General features: G+C 39.4%; 1 protein-coding gene across 1 annotated transcript in view; it reads right to left on the bottom strand.

Moving 5' to 3' along the window:
* The window catches only part of CUNH10orf53 (chromosome unknown C10orf53 homolog), a 42,486-nt gene extending 25,334 nt beyond the window's left edge, over window positions 1-17,152 (bottom strand). The window contains exon 1 of the mRNA XM_090279523.1: window positions 17,056-17,152. Within this exon, the coding sequence (XP_090135649.1) occupies window positions 17,056-17,152 (97 nt within the window). The remainder of the gene's footprint in view (window positions 1-17,055) is intronic.
* Between the last annotated feature and the right edge of the window lie 857 nt (window positions 17,153-18,009).

Here is an 18,009-nt window from a genome sequence, read left to right as displayed (position 1 = left end):
GAGATGGTTCTTTGAAAAGATAAAAAAAATCGAGAAGCCTTTAACCAGGTTCATCATGAAAAAAAAAGAGAGAATCCAAATAAACGAAATTAGAAATGAAAGAGGAAAAATCACATACTGTGTGGCAAGAAACTTGACAACCTAGATGAAGTGGGCAAAGCTTTAGAAACATATAATCTTTTAAAGTGGAATCAAGAAGAAGAAGAAAACCTAAACAGATCAATAGCAAAGAGTGAAATCAAAGCAGTAATCAAAAAACTCCCAGCACACAAAAGCCCTGAACCAGATGGCTTCATCGGCAAATTTTACAAAACATTTAGGGAAGAACTAACTCCTACACTTCTCAAACTATTCCAAAAAATCCAAGAAGAGGGAAGACTTCCAAACTCTTTCTATGAAGCCAGTATGACCCTAATTCCAGGTCAAGACACAACAGAGAAAGAAAACTACAAGCCAATATTGCTGATGAACATAGATGCTAAAATCCTCAACAAAATATTGGCAAACCAGATCTAGCAACACATTAAAAAGATCACAATCAAGTGGGATTCATCTCAGGGATGCAAAGATGGCTTAATATTTGCAAATCAATAAACGTAACACATCACATAAACAAATGAAAGACAAAAATCACATGATCATATCAATAGACGTTGAAAAGCATTTGATAAATTACAACACCCATTTATGATTAAAACACTCAGCAAAATGGGAATAGAGGGAGCATACCTCAACAGAATAAGGGCCATATACTAGAAATATGAAGCCAAGATCATACTCAATGGGCAAAAACTGAAAACATTGCCCCTGAGATCAGGAACAAGACGAGGATGCCCACTCTCTCCACTCCTATTCAACATAGTGTTGGAAGTACTAGCCGCAGCAATCAAACAAGAAAGAGAAATAAAAGGCATGCAAATTGGAAAAGAGGATGTAGTAAAACTGTCATTGTTTGCAGATGAGTTGATAGCGTACATAGAAAAACCTAGACTCCACTAAAAAACTACTCAATCTAATAAGTGAATTTGGCAAAACAGCAAGGTACAGAGTCAATATTCAGAAATTGAATGCATTTCTTTACACCAAAACTAAATATCAGAGAGAGAAACTAAAAAAAAAAAAAAAAAATTCCATTTACCATAGCAACAAGAAAAATAAAGTACCTAGGAATAAACTTATCCAAGGAGGTATAAAACCTGTACTCAGAAAACTACATAACACTGAAGAAAGAAATTAAGGAAGATACAAATAAATGGAAGCATATACCATGTTAATGGATGGAAAGAATCAACATCATTAAAATGTCCATACTACCCAAAGCAATTTATAGATTCAATGCAATCCCTATTATAATACCGATAACATTTTTCACAGACCTAGAACAAATACTTCAAAAATTCATATGGAACCAAAACAGATCCCGAATAGCCACAGTAACCTTGAGACAGAAGAACATAGTAGAGGAATCACAATACCCAGCATCAAACTACACTACAAAGCCACTGTAATCAAAACAGACTGGTACTAGCAAAGGAGCAGACATATAGATCAATGGAACAAAACGGAGAGCCCAGAAATAAACCCTGGTCTATATGGTCAACTAATATTTGACAAAGTGTGAAGGAACATAATATGGAGTGAGAAGAGCCTCTTTAACAAATGGTGCTTGGAGAACTGGACAGGGACGTGCAAAAAAATGAAAGTAGACCACCAACTTACACCACACACCAGAATAAACTCAAGATGGATCAAAGACTTAAATAAAGACATAACACCGCCAAAATCCTAGAGGAAAACAGGCAGGAAAAATTCAGATATTTCACGTAGCAATATTTTTATTGATGCATCTCCTAAGACAAAGGCAATAAAGGAAAAAATAAACAAATGGGACTACATAAAACTAAAGAGTTTCTGCCCAGCAAACAAAAACATCAGCAAGATGCAAAGGGAATCTAAGTGCCCATCTGTAGATGAGTGGATCAAAAAATGGTGGTATATGTACACAATGGAATACTATGTAGCAGAAAGAAAGAAGGAACTCCTGCCATTTGCAACAACATGGATGGAACTAGAGAGAATTATGCTTAGTGAAATAAGTCAGGCCAAGAAAGAAAAATACCATATGATATCACTTAATACAGGAAACTAAAGAACAACACAAACAAAAGAACAACACAAACAAAAGAACTAAATAGAACAAAGAGCAGAATAGCAGTCAATAGGGGAGAGACGGGAGGGAGAGAAGGGGGATAAGTAAGGGAAGGGTTTAGTCAAAGAACGTTTATAAATGACTCATGGACACGGACAACGGGGAAGAACATGATTGTGGGAGAAGGGGTGGGCTGGGTGGGGGAGAGAAATGGGGGAAAAATGGGACAACTGTAATTGAATAACCAAAAAATAAAATTAAAAAAAAATTTAAAAATATCTGTTTCTTAGGAAAAAAAAAAAAGGGAACCAATCATATGGGAAAACATATTTGCCAATGATACCGCAGGCAAGGAATTGATCTCCAAAATATATAAAGAACTTACGTGTCTCAACACCAGGAAGACAGACAGCCCAATTAAAAACTGGGCAAAGGACCTGAACAAACACTTTTTCAAAGAGGATATACAGAAGGTCCATAGGCACATGAAAGAATGCTGAACATCAGTAGCCATCAGAAAGATGCAGATAAAAACCACAATGAGATACCACTTTACACCAGTCAGAATGGTCATCATCAACAGATCAACAAACAAGTGCTGGTGAGGATGGGGAGAAATGGGTACCCTAGTGAACTGTTGGTGGGAATGCACACTGGTGCAGCCACTATGGAAAACAGTATGGAACTTCCTCAGAAAACTAAAAATGGAACTGCCTTTTGATCCAGCAATTCCACTGCTAGGATTATAGCCAAAGAATTTTGAAACACCAATTCAAAAGAACTTATGTACGCCTACATTCATAGCAGCGCTGTTTACAATAGCCAAGTGCTGGAAACAGCCTAAGTGCCCATCTGTAGATGAATAAATTAAAAAATTGTGGTACATTTACACAATGGGATTCTATGCAGCAGAAAGACAGAAGGAACTCCTGCCATTTGCAATAACATGGATGGTATTAGAGAGAATTATGCTTATCGAAATAAGCCAGGAGACAAAAGAAAAATAGGATATGATATCACTTAATACAAGAGACTAAAGAACAACACAAACAAATGAACAAAATTGAACCAGAGGCATGTAAATAAAGAACAGAGTAACAGTTATCAGAGGGGTTGGGCGGAGAGAGAGAAGGTTGGTAAGTAGGGGAAGGGTTAAGTAAAGGAACTAGTATAAATAACCCATGGACATGGACAACGGGGAGAGGATTGACTGTTGGAGAAGGTGTGGGTGAGGTGGGGGGAAGCAATGGGGAAAAGTGGGACAACTGTAATAGAAAAACAATAAAAATAAATTTAATGAAAACAGAAGAATTAGAGAAATTTCCACTATCATAAGCACTTTTATGTGTATTTTCTACTGAACATGTATTAAACTTCACAGAAAACATGAAAAAAAATTTATTAGAACTGTAAAAAACAAAACAAAAACAAAGGGTACTGAAAAAAACTGGGTATTCATAAAATTATTTTATAAATTTTATTTTTCAATTAATGTTTAGATTAAAGATTATATTAGTTTCAGTTGTACAGTATGGATGTTAGACAATTATGTAACTTATGATATAATTTCCCAGATAAGTCTAGTATCTACCTGGCACCATATATAGTTATTACAATATGGTTAATTACATTATATTCCCCACACTCTGCTTTACATTCCTGTGACTATTTTTATAAGTGACAATTTACCCTTCTTAATACCTTCAACCTTTTTACTCATCCCCCCAAACCACCTTCCATCTGGCACCAATCTATTTATTTTCTGTATTTTAGAGTTTGTTTCTGTTTTGTTTGTTCATTTATTTTATTTTTTGGATTACACATGTAAGTAAAATAATGTGGTACTTGTCTTTTTCTTCCTGACTTATTTAACTTAACACAGTACCCTCTAGGTTCATCCATGCTGTAACAAATGGCAAGATATCATTCTTTTTTATGGCTGAGTAATATTTCATTGAATATATGTGCTACATCTTCTTTTTTTAAAGTATATTTTATTGATTATGCTGTTACAGTTGTCCCAATTTTTCCCCCTTTGCTTTTCTCCACCCAGTATCCCCTATCCTTCAGTAGTCCCACTCCCCTTAGGTCATGTCCATCAGTTGTGCATGTAAGTTCTTTGACTTCTCCCTTTCCTATGCTATTCTTAATATCCCCCTCTCTGTTTTGTACTACCAGTTATGCTTCTTAATCCCTGCACCATTTCCCCATTTCTCCTCCTTACCCCTCCCAGCTGATAACCCTCCAAATGTTCCCCATACTTATGATGCTGTTTCTATTCTGGTTTTTTGTTTAATTTGTTTCTGTTCTTATTTTTTAGATTCAGTTGTTGATAGTTCATAGTTTGTTGTCATTTCAATGTCCATAGTTTTGATCTTTATTTTTTCTTAAATAAATCCCTTTAACATTTCATATAATAATAGCTTGGTGATGAGCTCCTTTTGCTTTACCTTGTCTGGGAAGCACTTTATCTGCCCTGCTAGTCTAAATGATAGCTTTGCTGGATAGAGTAATCTTGGTTGTAGGTCTTTGCTTTTCATCACATTGAATACTTCTTGCTAGTCCCTTCTTGCCTGTAAAGTTTCTTTTGAGAAATCAGATCATAGTTTTATAGGCACCCCTTTGTAGGTTACTCTCTTCTTTTCATTTGCTGTTTTTAAGATTTTCTCTTTATATTTAACCTTTGGCATTTCAATTATAAAGTGTCTTGGTATGGTCTTCTTTGGGTTTAGATTGTTTGGGGCTCTGTGTTTCTTGAACTTGCATGTCTATTTCTTTCACCAAATTAGGAAATTTTTTCTTCATTATTTTTTGACGTAAGTTTTCAATTTCTTGCTCTTCCTCTTCTCCTTCTGGCACCCCTATGATTTCAATGTTGGCACATTTGAAGTTGTCCCAGAGGTCCCTAAGCTTCTCCTTGTTTTTTTCAATTCTTGTTTCTTCATTCTGTACTGGTTGACTGTTTATTTCTTCTTTATGTTCCAAATTGTTGATTTGAAGCCCGTCTTCCTTCCCTTCACCATTGGTTTCATGTGTATTTTCCTTCATTTGACTTAGCGTAGTTTTCACTTCTTCCCTTATGCATCTGTCATACTTAGTCTTGTCTGTCAAATCTGTGAGCATCATTATCACCAATGTTTTGAACTCTACATCTGTTAGGTTGGCTATCTCCTCATTGCTTAGTTATCCTACTAGAACCATGATCTGTTCCCTCTTTTAGGGCCACACTCCTCTACCTCCTCAATTTCACCATCTCCTGTGTTTGCCCACATCTTAGGTAGAGCTGTTACACCTGTTATGTTGTAAAGGGTGGAGTCTTAGGTATTTTTCAGTGGGGGGGTGACCTGTTTTACCTCATTGTGGTGCTATATGTAGGGGAGGGGTCTGAGAGGAAATAATGCCACTTGCTCAGCACTTGCCCCTTTTCCAGGCACTTCTGCTTCCATTATGGGACTGGACCCCCTCCAATCATTGCCCTGGTTGTGGTTCTCAGAGTGGGTAAATATGTAGATGTTTTAGGACCATGGGGGACTTCTAAACAAATAGACTGTGTTGAGAGATTGGCAGTTTATTCTCCCACCCCAACCTCCACTGGTTTTCACAGTCAGAAGCAATGAGCCTTAATTTCCTGGTGCTGTTGCCAGAGCTGCATCGTCTGATCTGCGGCTGAGATCTCTCCCCAGGTGTCCCTCCCAACTTTTATAATGTGTGGCTGCCTTGCTGCCACTACTCTCACCACCACCACTGCTGCCACACTGCTTCCTCTCTGCCCAGTCTCCACCCCTCCTTCCTCTGTGGATGAGTATTTCTTCTTTATATCTATGTTTGTTGGACTTCCATGTAGTTCAATTTTCTGGTAGTTCTTGTAGTTTCTGGTTTTGAGGTAGTTGCACTTGTTATTGTTGTGGAGTGTGGCAAAGCGTGTCTATCTATATACCTCCATCTTGGTTACAAATCCATGTGCTGCATCTTCTTTACCAATTTGTCTTATGATAGACAGGTTGCTTCCATATCTTGGCTATTGTTAACAATGCTGCAATAAACATACAGATCAAGCATCTTTTAAAATTTGTGCTTTGTATTTCTTTGGATAACTACTCAAGTAGTCAAGTAATGCTGGGTCATATGGTAGCTCTACTTTCAGGTTTTTGAGGAACCTCCATACTGTTTTCAAGAGTGACTACACCAGTTTCCAAACTCACCAGCACTTGTTGTTTGTTGATTTAGAGATAATAGCCATCTAGCAGGGTGGCCTTCCCACATGGGTAAGGATCTTGCAGACTCTAGGTCAGTTGGCTGTCCCTGGACAATAGCGTGCTTGGTTTAACAGGCTGGCATCCTTGTTGTATTCTGGAGGCAACAGATTTGGCAACAGGGTTAAAAGACATCATTCAATCCATAACCACTAGATGACAAAAGGCAGGGATTACTTTTTCAATGTCCCACATTAGAGGAAAAAAAGACTTCTTTGGAGGAAGGTGTGCAAGGGATGTCACACTTGTTCAAAAGCCTTTTGCCCCCTATACTTAGTTTGAGCTGAGGGGAATATTTTAGGTTTCCCCTCTCTCAAACCTCTGGGCCCTTTCTGTCCAAGCCATTAGGATAGAAAAGAGAAACCTGTTTTAAAGTGAAGCCCACAGACCACCCCATGCTTCCCCAGCCCAGCCACTTAGTTCTGCCAAACAGTTGAGTCTCAGGAGGCAGCGATGCAGACAGGATTAAGCGAGGTCCATATGTACAGACAGTCACTCAGGTAATGAGATAATAGGCATATGCCCTATGAAAACAGAACACACATCTCTTAAAAAAAAATGCTTCATTGATTATGCTGTTACAGTTGTCCCAGTTTCTTTTCCTTTTGTTTTTCTCCACCCAGTGACACCCCTCCCTCCAGTTGTCCCCCCACCTTAGTCCATACCCATTGGTTGTGCATATAGTTCTTCTCAATATCTTCCTATCTATCCTCTCCATCCTACTATGATTCTTAATTCCTGTACCATCTCCCTCCCTTTCCCCCCTCCCCCCTCCCTGTTGACCTCCCCCTAAAATGTTTCCCATACCTATAATTCTTTTCCTACTCTCGTTGTCTACTTAGTCTGCCTTTGTTTTGGTTCCCTAGCTTCTGTTGTTGGTTGTCGTGATACAGTTTTCATTTTAATGTTCATAGCTTTTTTTTTAAGAGTTGAGGCAGCTTGATTATGGAATATACTGTTGTATCTTTGTTTATTTTTTCTAGTAGTTTTCTTTTTTTTTAAGAAAATTGTTTGTTTGTTTATTTTAGAGAGAGGGGAAAGAAGAAAGAGAGGGAGAGAAACATCACTGTATGGTTGCCTCTCACTCGCGCCCCCAATTGGAGACCTAACATGCAACCTAGTGGTGTGTCCTGACTGGGAATCAAACCAGTGACACTTGGTTCACAGGCCAACACTCATCCACTGAGACACAGCAGCCAGGGCCTAATGTTTATAGTTTTGATCCCCTTTCTCCTAAACAAGTCCCTTTAACATTTCATATAACAGTGATTTGGCTCTGATGAACTGCTTCAGTTTTACTTTGTCCTGGAAGCACTTTCTCTGCCCTTCTATTCTGAATGACAGCTTAGATGGATAAAGTAATCGTGGTTGTAGATTTATGCTTTTCATTATGTTGAATATTTCCTGCCAGTCCTTTCTTGCCTGCGGGGTGTCCCTTGAGAAATCAGCTGATAGTCTAATTGGGACCCCTTTGTACATGATTCTTTTCTTCTCTCTTGCTGCTTTTAAGATTCTCTCTTTATCCTTAATTTTTGACATTTTGATTATAATGTGTCTTGGTGTGGTTCTCCCTGGGTCCAGTTTTTCTGGAACTTTCTGTGCTTCCTGGACCTGTAAGTCTATTTCCTTCTCCAAGTTAGGGAAGTTCTGCTTCTTTATGTTTTCACATAATTTTTCACTTTCTAGTTCTTCTTCACCTTCTGGCAACCCTATGATTCAGATGTTTGCCCACTCACAGCTTTCCCATAGGTTTCTGAGCCTCTCCTCATTTTCCTCACTTTGTGTTTTCTTTCTGCACTGGTTGACTGTTTGTTCCTTTCCTATGTTCCGATTTGTTCATTTGATCCCTGGTTTTCTTTCTCTCACCACTAGTTTCCTATGTGTTTTCATTCATTTCAGCAGGACTAGCCTTCATTCCTTCCCCATCTTGTTTAAGATCTGTTGTTAGGTCTGTAAGCATTCATATAACCAAAGCTCTGAACTGTGCCTATCTGCTGCTTCATTAGATTAGATATTTGCTGTCTGGTCAGCTGCATGACTGGGATCTCTATCATGATCTGTGCCATCCTGACAGTTTTGTGTTTACCTTTGCTTCCTGGGTGAGGCAGTCATACCTCCTATGCTATAGGGGGCAGAGCCCTGTGCACTCGTCACTGCCAGGTGACCCTTCTCTATACACTGTTTCACTTTGTGTGGGGGCTGTGGTCCAAGATGGATTCCTGCCATTCACCCTCCTCTGAGAAACTGAGAGCCTCCTCCTCTATCCCTCACAGTTCAAGGAAATGGGGGTCTGCTTTCCCTGACATTGGAATCACGAGCTGATGGGTTTGGTCTGCAGCTTGGCTTGCTCCCCAGGCGCTTCTCACCTCCCCTTAAATATGGGTGTCTGTGCTTACTGCTGTCCCCTCACTGTCACTGTAGCTGCCGCCGCCTGCACAGCTTAAACTCTCCGCCCTGGCTTCGCCCCTCCTACCCATCCAGACAAGCACCACTTCTTTATAACTTCATACATTGGACTTCCATGTAGCTTTATTTTCTGGAACTTCTGGTTATTTCTGGTTTTGTAATAGCTGTATTCCTTCTTAGTTGTGGAGGGAGATGGAGCATATCAGTCTAGGCCTCCATCCTGGCCAGAAGCCCCGAGATGGATTCTTGTTGGTTACTCTCTGTTGAGAGACTAAGAGTTTCTTCCTTCATCCCCACCCCCTCCAGACTTCATAGTCCAAGGCAATGGGGGTCTGCCTTCCTCGGTGTTGGAATGGTGAGCTGACAGGTCTGGTCTGCAGCCGGGGGTGCTCCCCAGGTGTTTCTTGCCTCTTTTTAAACATGGGTGTCTGTGCTTATTGCCATCACACTGCCATCACCGCAGCTGCTGCCATCAGCACAGCTTGACCTCTTCACCCCAGCTTCACACCTCCTACTCCTCTAGATGAGCACCACTTGTTTATAACTTCATATGTTGAACTTCCATGTAGCTTTCTTTTCTGGAACTTCTGGTTATTTCTGGTTTTGCAGTAGTTGTATTCCTTCTTAGTTGTGGAGGGAGATGGAGCATCTCAGTCTAGATCTCCATCTTGGACTTAGAACACACAATTTACACAACATAACCCACAAATTAGTCTCTAGATCTGCAAGACTGTTAATGGAAAGACATTCAGTTGCAAGGCATTTGACATCCTTCTTGCCTGTAAATTAAGCACCTTTGGTGATGTCACAGACCTAGTTTAACTTTCAAATGAAAACAAACTTTAAATGAAAAGAAACTTTAAAGAGAGTTAGCTGCACTACTTTGTAGTCTACCACTGAGCATTGTGATTTTCCTTAAGTCGCAATTTTTCTCCTTAAGATTATCCTCCTTGTCATTAAAGGGACCACATTAAGTCCAGTTTTAATTTATCCTGTTTGCATAAACACAAGAGCAGCAAATGATCACATATGATCTTTTTGTCTGTTTTGCAGGAATTTACACAAGGAACCTTTAGGGTGATTTTCAGTCTGCTCTTCAAGGCACAGGAGCTGAGCCACATACCTGCCATTCAGCCTTGCCTGTAAACACCTGTCTTTTCCAAGTCCTTCAGGTTTTCCATTGTACCTTAAGGTCCCTTCTAGCCATCTTTCAGGAAAGCAACCTTCATTCCTTCCCTGGAAAGATTGCCATGGACCGCACAACCAACCAAGGTACCAGGCCTTTTATCTCGTGGGCTTTTATTACCTTCAAAAGTCAATCCCAGTTCTACAGGGCTTTTTGGTAACAACTAGAGACCAAGCATGTCTCCTTTAGGCATGACATTCCAGTCAATGTTTCGGTAAAAAAAAAAACCCTCTATTAAAAACTGGTCTTATTAGTTTTATGAAGAAACCTTCTGTCAATTCTGGAGAGATCAGGTAGGGATAAAAATATACAGTATGAAGGAAAATCCTTGTCCTTCTAATATTCACTAAAATTGCATTTGCATACGTACATTTTCTTTTTTCACTTTCCTACATGTGAGATTTTTTGTCGCTGTTTTATTTTTTGTTTGTTTGTTTGAGGGGGGATGAACTTGCTCGCTCATTTATTAATTTATTTTGCTTTCATCTTTTTCCCCCACTAAAATTTTTTGTTTGTTTTTCTATTACAGTTGTCCCATTTTTTCCCTATTTTTTCCCCGCAGCCTGTTTATGGACCCTTCTCCCACAGACAGTCCCCACCCAGTTGTCCATGTCCATGGGTCATTTATAATGTTCTTTGACTAGACCCTTCCCCTTATTACCCTCTTCTCTCTCCCCCCTGCCCCCTTGTCACTGCTAGTCTACTCCTTGTTTACATACCTCTGGTTCAATTTTGCTCATTTGTTTGTGTTGTTCATTAGTCTCCTCTATTAGGTGATATCATATGGTATTTTTCTTTCATTGCCTGGCTATTTCACTAAGCATAATTCTCTCTAGTTCCATCCATGTTGTTGCAAATGGTAGAAGTTCCTTTCTTCTTTCTGCTACATAGTACTCTATTGTGTAAATATACCACAGTTTTTTGACCCACTCATTTACAGATGGGCACTTAGGATGTTTCCAGAACTTGGCTATTATAAATAGTGCTGCTATGAATATAGGGGTGCTTCAGTTCTTTTGAATTGGTGTTTCAAGATTCTTTGGATATAATACTAGCGATGGAATTGCTGGTTCAAAAGGCAGTTCCATTTTGTTTTTTGAGTAAATTCCGTACTATTTTTCATAGAGGCTGCACCAGTCTGCATTCCAACAGTGCACTAGCATTCACATTTCTCCACATCCTCACCAGCACTTGTTGTTTGTTGATTTGTTGATGATGGCCATTCTGACTGGTGTGAGGTGGTATCTCATTGTGATTTTTTTTAAAAATAATTTATTTGTTTGGTTATTTATTTATTTTTAGAGAGAGGGGAAAGGAGAAAGAGAGAGAGAGAAGCATCACTGTGTGGTTGCCTCTCACTCACGCCCCCAACTGGGGACCTGACATGCAACCTAATCATGTGCCCTGACTGGGAATCGAACCAGCAACACTTGGTTCTCAGGCCAACGCTCAGTCCACTGAACCACAGCAGTCAGGGCTTCTCATTGTGGTTTTTATTTGCATCTCTCTGATGGTTAGTAATGTTGAGCATTTTTTTTATATGCCTTTGGACCCTCTGTATGTTCTCTTTGGAGAAGTGTTTGTTCAGGTCCTTTGCCCATTTTTTAAATTGGGCTGTCTGTCTTCTTGGTGTTGAGTCCTATAAGTTCTTTATGTATTTTGGAGATCAATCCCTTATCTGAAATATCATTGGCAAATATATTTTCCCATATGGTTGGTTTTCTTTTCATCTTGCTGATGTTTTCTTTTGCTGAGCAGAAACTCTTTAGTTTGATGTAATCTTATTTATTTATTATTTTCTTTATTTCCGTTGCCTTAGGAGATATATCAGTGAAAATATTGCTACATGGGATATCTGAAAATTTCCTGCCTGTATGTTCCTCTAGGACTTTTATGGTGTCATGGCTTACATTTAAGTCTTTGATCCATCTTGAGTTTATTCTGGTGTGTGGTATAAGTTGGTGGTCTAGTTTCATTTTTTTGCATGTCTCTGTTCAGTTCTCCCAACACCATTTGTTAAAGATTCTCTTTTCAGTTCATTTTTTGTTCCTTCCCCCTTTGTCAAATATTAGTTGACCATATAGACATGGGTTTATTTCTGGGCTCTGTTCTGTTCCATTGATTTATATTTCTAGTTCCTTATATATTTTAGATATTAACTTTTTTCAGAGTATCATTTTGTTTTCTTTTGCTGTGTAAAACTTTTTTAGTTTGCTGTAATTGCATTTGTTTATTTTTTCTTTGTTTTCCTTGCCTGGGGAAAGTTTTCAAAAACTTGCTAAAAGGAATATTCAAGTGTTACTGTCCTTGTTTTCTTCTAGGAGTTTTATGGTTTCAGAACTTACCTTTAAGTCTTTTAAAATCATTTCGAGTTTATTTTGGTATATGGTGTGACAAAGTACTCTTAATTCTTTTTTGCATGCATCTACCCAGTTTTCCCAACATTGTCTATTGAAGAGACTGTCTTACCCTCTTTATATATTTTACCCCCTTTGTCATAAACTAGTTTACCAGATAGAGGTGGGTTTATTCCTGGGCTATTTGTTCTGTTGATCTATTTATCTGTCCCCCAGTATTATGCTGTTTTGATTACTATAGCTTTGTAGTGTAGTTTGATATTTGTTAGTGTTATACCTCCAACTTTGCTCTTCTATTTCAAGATTGCTTTGGCTATTCAGGTTCTTTCATAGTTTCATATTTATAACTTGTTTTAGTTCTCTGAAAAATGCCATTGGTATTTTAATAGGAATTGCATTGAATCTGTAGATTGCTTTGGGTAGTATGGACATTTTAACAATATTTATTCTTCTTATCCATGAGAACAATATATTCTTTTATATATCTGTATCTTCTTAAACTTCTTTTTTTCAATGTCTTATAGTTTGGTCTCTTACCTGCTTTGTCTTGTTCCCAATCTTAAATGAAAAGCTTTCAGAATTTCACTGTTGAGTACTATGTTAGCTGTATGTTTGTATATATAGCCTTTATTATGTTGGGGAATGTTCCCTGTATTCTGACTTTGCTGAGAGTTTTTAATCATAAATTGATGTTGGATTTTGTCAAATGCTTTTCCTGCATTTATTGACATGATCATATGATTTTTAGTCTTCATTTTGTTTATGTTAGTTGATTTATAAATATTTAACCAATCTTGCATCCCAGGAATAAATCCCACTTGATTATGGTGTATGATCTTTTTAATGTTTTCCCAAATTTAGTTTGCTAGTATTTTGTTGAGTATTTCTATATCTGTTTTCATAAGAGATGTTAGTCTGTAGTTTCCTTTTTTGTAGTGTCTTTGTATGATATTGGTGTAATGCTGGCCTTGTAAAATGAGTTTGGGAGCTTTCTTTCCTCCGCACCTTTTTGGAATGTTTTTGTAAAATTCACCATTGAAGCTATCTCGTCCAGGGCTTTTGTTTGTTTGGAGGTTTGTGATCACTTACTGATTTGATTTTGTGAGTAGTTATCAGTCTCTTCAGATTCGCTCTTTCTTCTTAATTCAGTCTTGGAAGATTGTATGTTTCTAGAAAATTATATATTTTTTCCAGATTGTCCAATATATTGGAATACAATAGTTCATAATATTTCCTTATAATCTTTTGTATTTCTGTGGGTCAGTTTTCACTTGTCCTCTTTCATTTCTGATTTTATTTATTTTGGCCCTTTCTGTTTTTTTTCTTTATGAGTCTGGCTAAACATTCTCAGTTTGTTTATGTTTTCAAAGAACCAACTCTTGATTTCATTGAATTTTTTCTATTGTACTTTTTAGACTCTATTTTATTTACACTCTGTTCTTTATCATTTCCTTCTTTCTACACACTTTGAATGTTGTTTGTTCCTCATTTTCTAGTTTCTTTTGTTAAAGTTCTAAGTCTTTCTGCTTTTTCCCTAAGTTCATTAAGTATTATTATAGCCAACGTTTTGAACTCTGCATCTTGTAGATTGCTTATCTCCATTTTGGTTAATTCTTTTTCTGGAGTTTTGTTCTGTTCTTTCATTTAGGACATGAATTTTGTCTGCTCATTTTGTCAGTCTCCCTGTTTGTTTCTATGCATTAGATAGAGCTGCTACATCTCCCAGGCTTGGTAGAGTGGCCTTATATAGTAGGTATCATGCAGCCTCTCCAGTCACCTGAGCTGAGTGTTCCAGGTGTGCCTCCAATGTAGGCTGTGTACACCCTCCTGTTGTAGTGAGCCTTGATTGCTGTTGGTGTGTCAGTGGGATAGATTTACCGCTAGGCATATCAGCTGTGAGAACTGGCTGTAACCACTATGAAATATTAGCAGTGCACAACCTACCCCATTAAACAGAATTCACTTTACAAGGACTCAGGTATCCTGAGTCTACCCTTGAATGTATTGTTCATTGAGGTGGTTGCGTGGTAGTTTGACATAGTCTGAAGCTGCTCACTGGGTACACTGGCTCTGGGACCTTCTGGGAGATGCAGGCCGAGGTTGTTCCCACCTATGTTCTGTCTGGGACCACTTGGCATGAACTATAAAACAATCTGAAGATGACTGCTACTTGTGCAGGAGAGGCCAAGATGTGAACCATGGCGAGCTGCCACTGGTGGCGGCCCTGAGGCCACTTAGCAGGAGGTACAGGTTACACAGAGGCCTGATGCTGCTTGTCTGAGAGCTCTTGGGAAAGTCAGCAACATCAGCCAAGACAGGTCATTTGTATGGAAAGCCCCTGGAAAAGTCTTGGCTCAGCCACAAGTTGGGAGGGGTGGGGTCTCAGGAAATCACCATGGCGGGGTGAATAGTGTTAGGTTGTTGGAGAGTCAGATATGGCACTTTCTGTCAGCTTTGTGGGTTGTGTGGTTAGCAAAGGAACAATGGCCTCTGCTAGTCCTTCTGTTAGGGAGAAAGCTGCCACTCCAGCCTTCATCCCAAAGTCAGATAAGTCAGTTCCTTCCTTATGTCCCTGGTGCCTTTCAAGCTGCTGCCCCAGTGCTAGAGCTCAGAGCAAGTGAGACTAAATCTATGTGCCAGCCTTTTAAAAGGCTGGAACTCCAAAAGCCCTCCATTTCATTGAGTCACAATCCCTGCTGGTATTTACAGCTAGAAGTTTTGGAAACTTCTCGTCCTGGCACTGGAACCCTGGGCTGGGGTTCTAGTGTGGGGCTTGACCCATGGGTGGACCTCAGCATCTGAGATAGGCCTCATGATTTTTAACCACCACACATAGGTGTGGGACCAGCATGTTCTGTATCTCCACCTCTCTTACTGGTTTTGATGTGGCTTCTTCTTTATACCTTAATTATAGGATTTCCATTTAGCTACATTTCAGGCAGTTCCAAGTAATGGTTCTTCTGCAATTTGGTTGTAATTTTGATGTGGTTGTGGAAGTTTCTGACTACTGAATTTACCTACACTGCCATCTTGACTGGAAGCCAGATCTATCTTTTTTTTTTTTTAATGTTGCAGTTGTTTAGTCTCATTATTTTACTAAAAGTGAGCTATGGGGTAAAGGGTTAGTGGATGGGCCCAGTTCATCAGATGGCAAAGAAGTAAATAGTTATTTAGGCAGTGTCCTTAGCCAAGACTACAAAACATTTTAAGCATCACCAAATAATACTGAACTATTTACAACAGAAACTTCTCAATCAATTCTTCTCACATAGAAAGCAGTGTTCTTTGATGATTGAAATCATTCACACTCTCTAAACTAAATAGAAGTCAAATGCTACCTCCTTCAGGAGGCCTTCCCTCATTGCTGATTTTGTGTCCTCTGCACTTCCAAGGCATGTTACCTGGAAGATTCTGGGTTTGGGTCAGATAATGGAGTTCATGAAGACTCAGTCTCAGGCTCTCTTCTCATTCTATATGTTCTTCCCAAATCAATGACTCATACCTTTTTATTTCCAGGAGAGATTATTTTTTTCTCTGAATTCCAGAAGAGTAGAGCTAAGAACCTCCACCTATATAACTGAAAGTGCTTAAGTTTAATAATGTCCAAAATGGAGCATGTTCCTCCAATTGAACAACTTCAGTGTTCTCAATTTTAGTGTACAGCACGTTCACCCATCAGCACTTGGCTCAAGTCAGAGCTGACTGGATCCAGAGAGCAGCCTTTTGACCATTGCCTCCACTCTGTATTTTTTAAGGGAGCACCATTATTTTACTTTCATCTACAATACCACCCCTTTATGACTGTCCTGGTACAAGCTACTATTATCTCTTCCATGGACCACTCTAGAAGCCCCCTGATTTGTCTCCATGCTTCCATTCTTGACCCCTTCTAATTTGTTCTTCTTACAGCAGCCATAGTTTTGTCCCCCTGCCTAAAACTTTTATATGGCCCTACAGGATCTGGTCCCTGTTTACCTCTCCAATCTCATCTTCCCATCAATTCAACAAACACATCATTTGTTCATACTTCCAGCCTTTGCAGATATCAGTTCCTACAGTTAGAATGCTTTTTCTTCTCTTTGCCTGGTTAGTTTCTGCTTACTCTTTAAAGCTGAACTCAAATGTAAAAAACCTTTCCAGATCTTTCCCCTCCAATTACAGCCTACTATGATTATGTTTCTCTGTCAGTCTTAGCATTACTGTCAATTAGTAGTCAACAATGAGAAGATCACTTTAAGGGCATCTATCTTTGTTCACCAGTATGTCCCAGGTAACTGGAAGAGTGTCTGACACATATTAGCTGCTCAATAAAGGTTTGTTGCACGAGTGAATGATCAAGGGACAGACTTCCCACCATTTTCCAGCCAGCCATATGACCTTGGAAAAGTCACTTACTATTCCTGATCCTCAGTTTCCCACTGTGTAATCCTTTCTATCCAGGTAACTGCCCAGCACCCAGTGGGCTCACAGAGCATGTTTGTTCCCACTTCCCACTCTTTTATTGAAGCAAGGGAAGCCAGAGGAAAATGTTGGATCCCAGAGTGGTAAGGGCTCAGAGAAGATTTTCCAAGGGAGGTAGCATTTGGTCTGGGTCTGAGGAAGGAAGGAGGTCTAGACAGAAAGCACAGCCAGCACAGATACTCAGAAGCTAGGGTATACCTGGGCACACGCAGGTTGGTGGCCCTCTGGCGCTCGGCTGCCCACCTTGCAGGCCCTCCAGGCGGAAGGTGCGGTGCTCCACAGACAGACCGACGGCGCTGTATGGGCCATAGCGCAAGATGACCAACGCATTCTTGGGCATGGCTGGGCTGCCTGCCCTGGCTACAGCGCAACACACACTGCTAGGCAACTGCTCTTCAGGCCCTTAGAATGGGCGTGGCTGGGCGTGGTCAGGAATGGTGAGGGTGGAGCTTGAAGATCTTTCCTACCACTCCCAACTCAGCGCCTGGCCTAATGGATGAGGGTGAGGAATTTCCCTTTCTAGATGCTTGTACCACCTAGTGTGTACCCACTGCTGGGGTGCAAAAAAGCTGTGGTGGTGGTTGGAGATGACTTGCTTTAGCGACCCTCAAAGCCAGGTAAACATGGGCTTTCAACCTGGTATGGAAAGTATTGATAAATAACAATAGCCAATATTTATAGCCAAATACAGGAAAATATGTATCAGGCAACATACCAAGCATTTTTCATATGCTATCTCATTTAATCATTTTACCCTCCCTATAAAATAGGTTGTATTTTATTATTGTGTATTTGTAAAATTGAGGCTCAAAGAGGCTAAGTAACCCTCCCAGGCAAGTCAGGGGTATAGCATGGATTGGAAACCCTTTGAGGTGCCTATGTATAGAATTCTTTTTATTTATCTTGCCTAGGATTTGTTGAGATTCTTGAAAATGAATTTAAGCCCTTCATTTGGTTTCAGAAAAATTGGAGCCATTATCTTGTCATATATCGCTTCTGTTCCATTTTCTCAGTTTTCAGGGACTCTAAGTAAATATGTGTTAGACCTTCTCAATGTTTTCTTTATGTCTCCTCTCTTCTGTGTTTTTCTACTATGCTTCTTTTGGGGTGTATGTATGTACCTAAGTGAGTATTCATTTATTTGTTTTTAACTGTAATCCAGTTTACTAATTTTTTCTGCAGCTGTGTATTAATGAC

The sequence above is a fragment of the Furipterus horrens genome, unplaced genomic scaffold, assembly GCF_987537825.1.
Source record: "Furipterus horrens unplaced genomic scaffold, mFurHor1.1.pri manual_scaffold_5, whole genome shotgun sequence".
NCBI classification, from domain to species: Eukaryota; Metazoa; Chordata; class Mammalia; order Chiroptera; family Furipteridae; genus Furipterus; species Furipterus horrens.
Note: the sequence above shows the minus strand (reverse complement) of the source record. Positions and strands in the feature narration are given on the sequence as shown.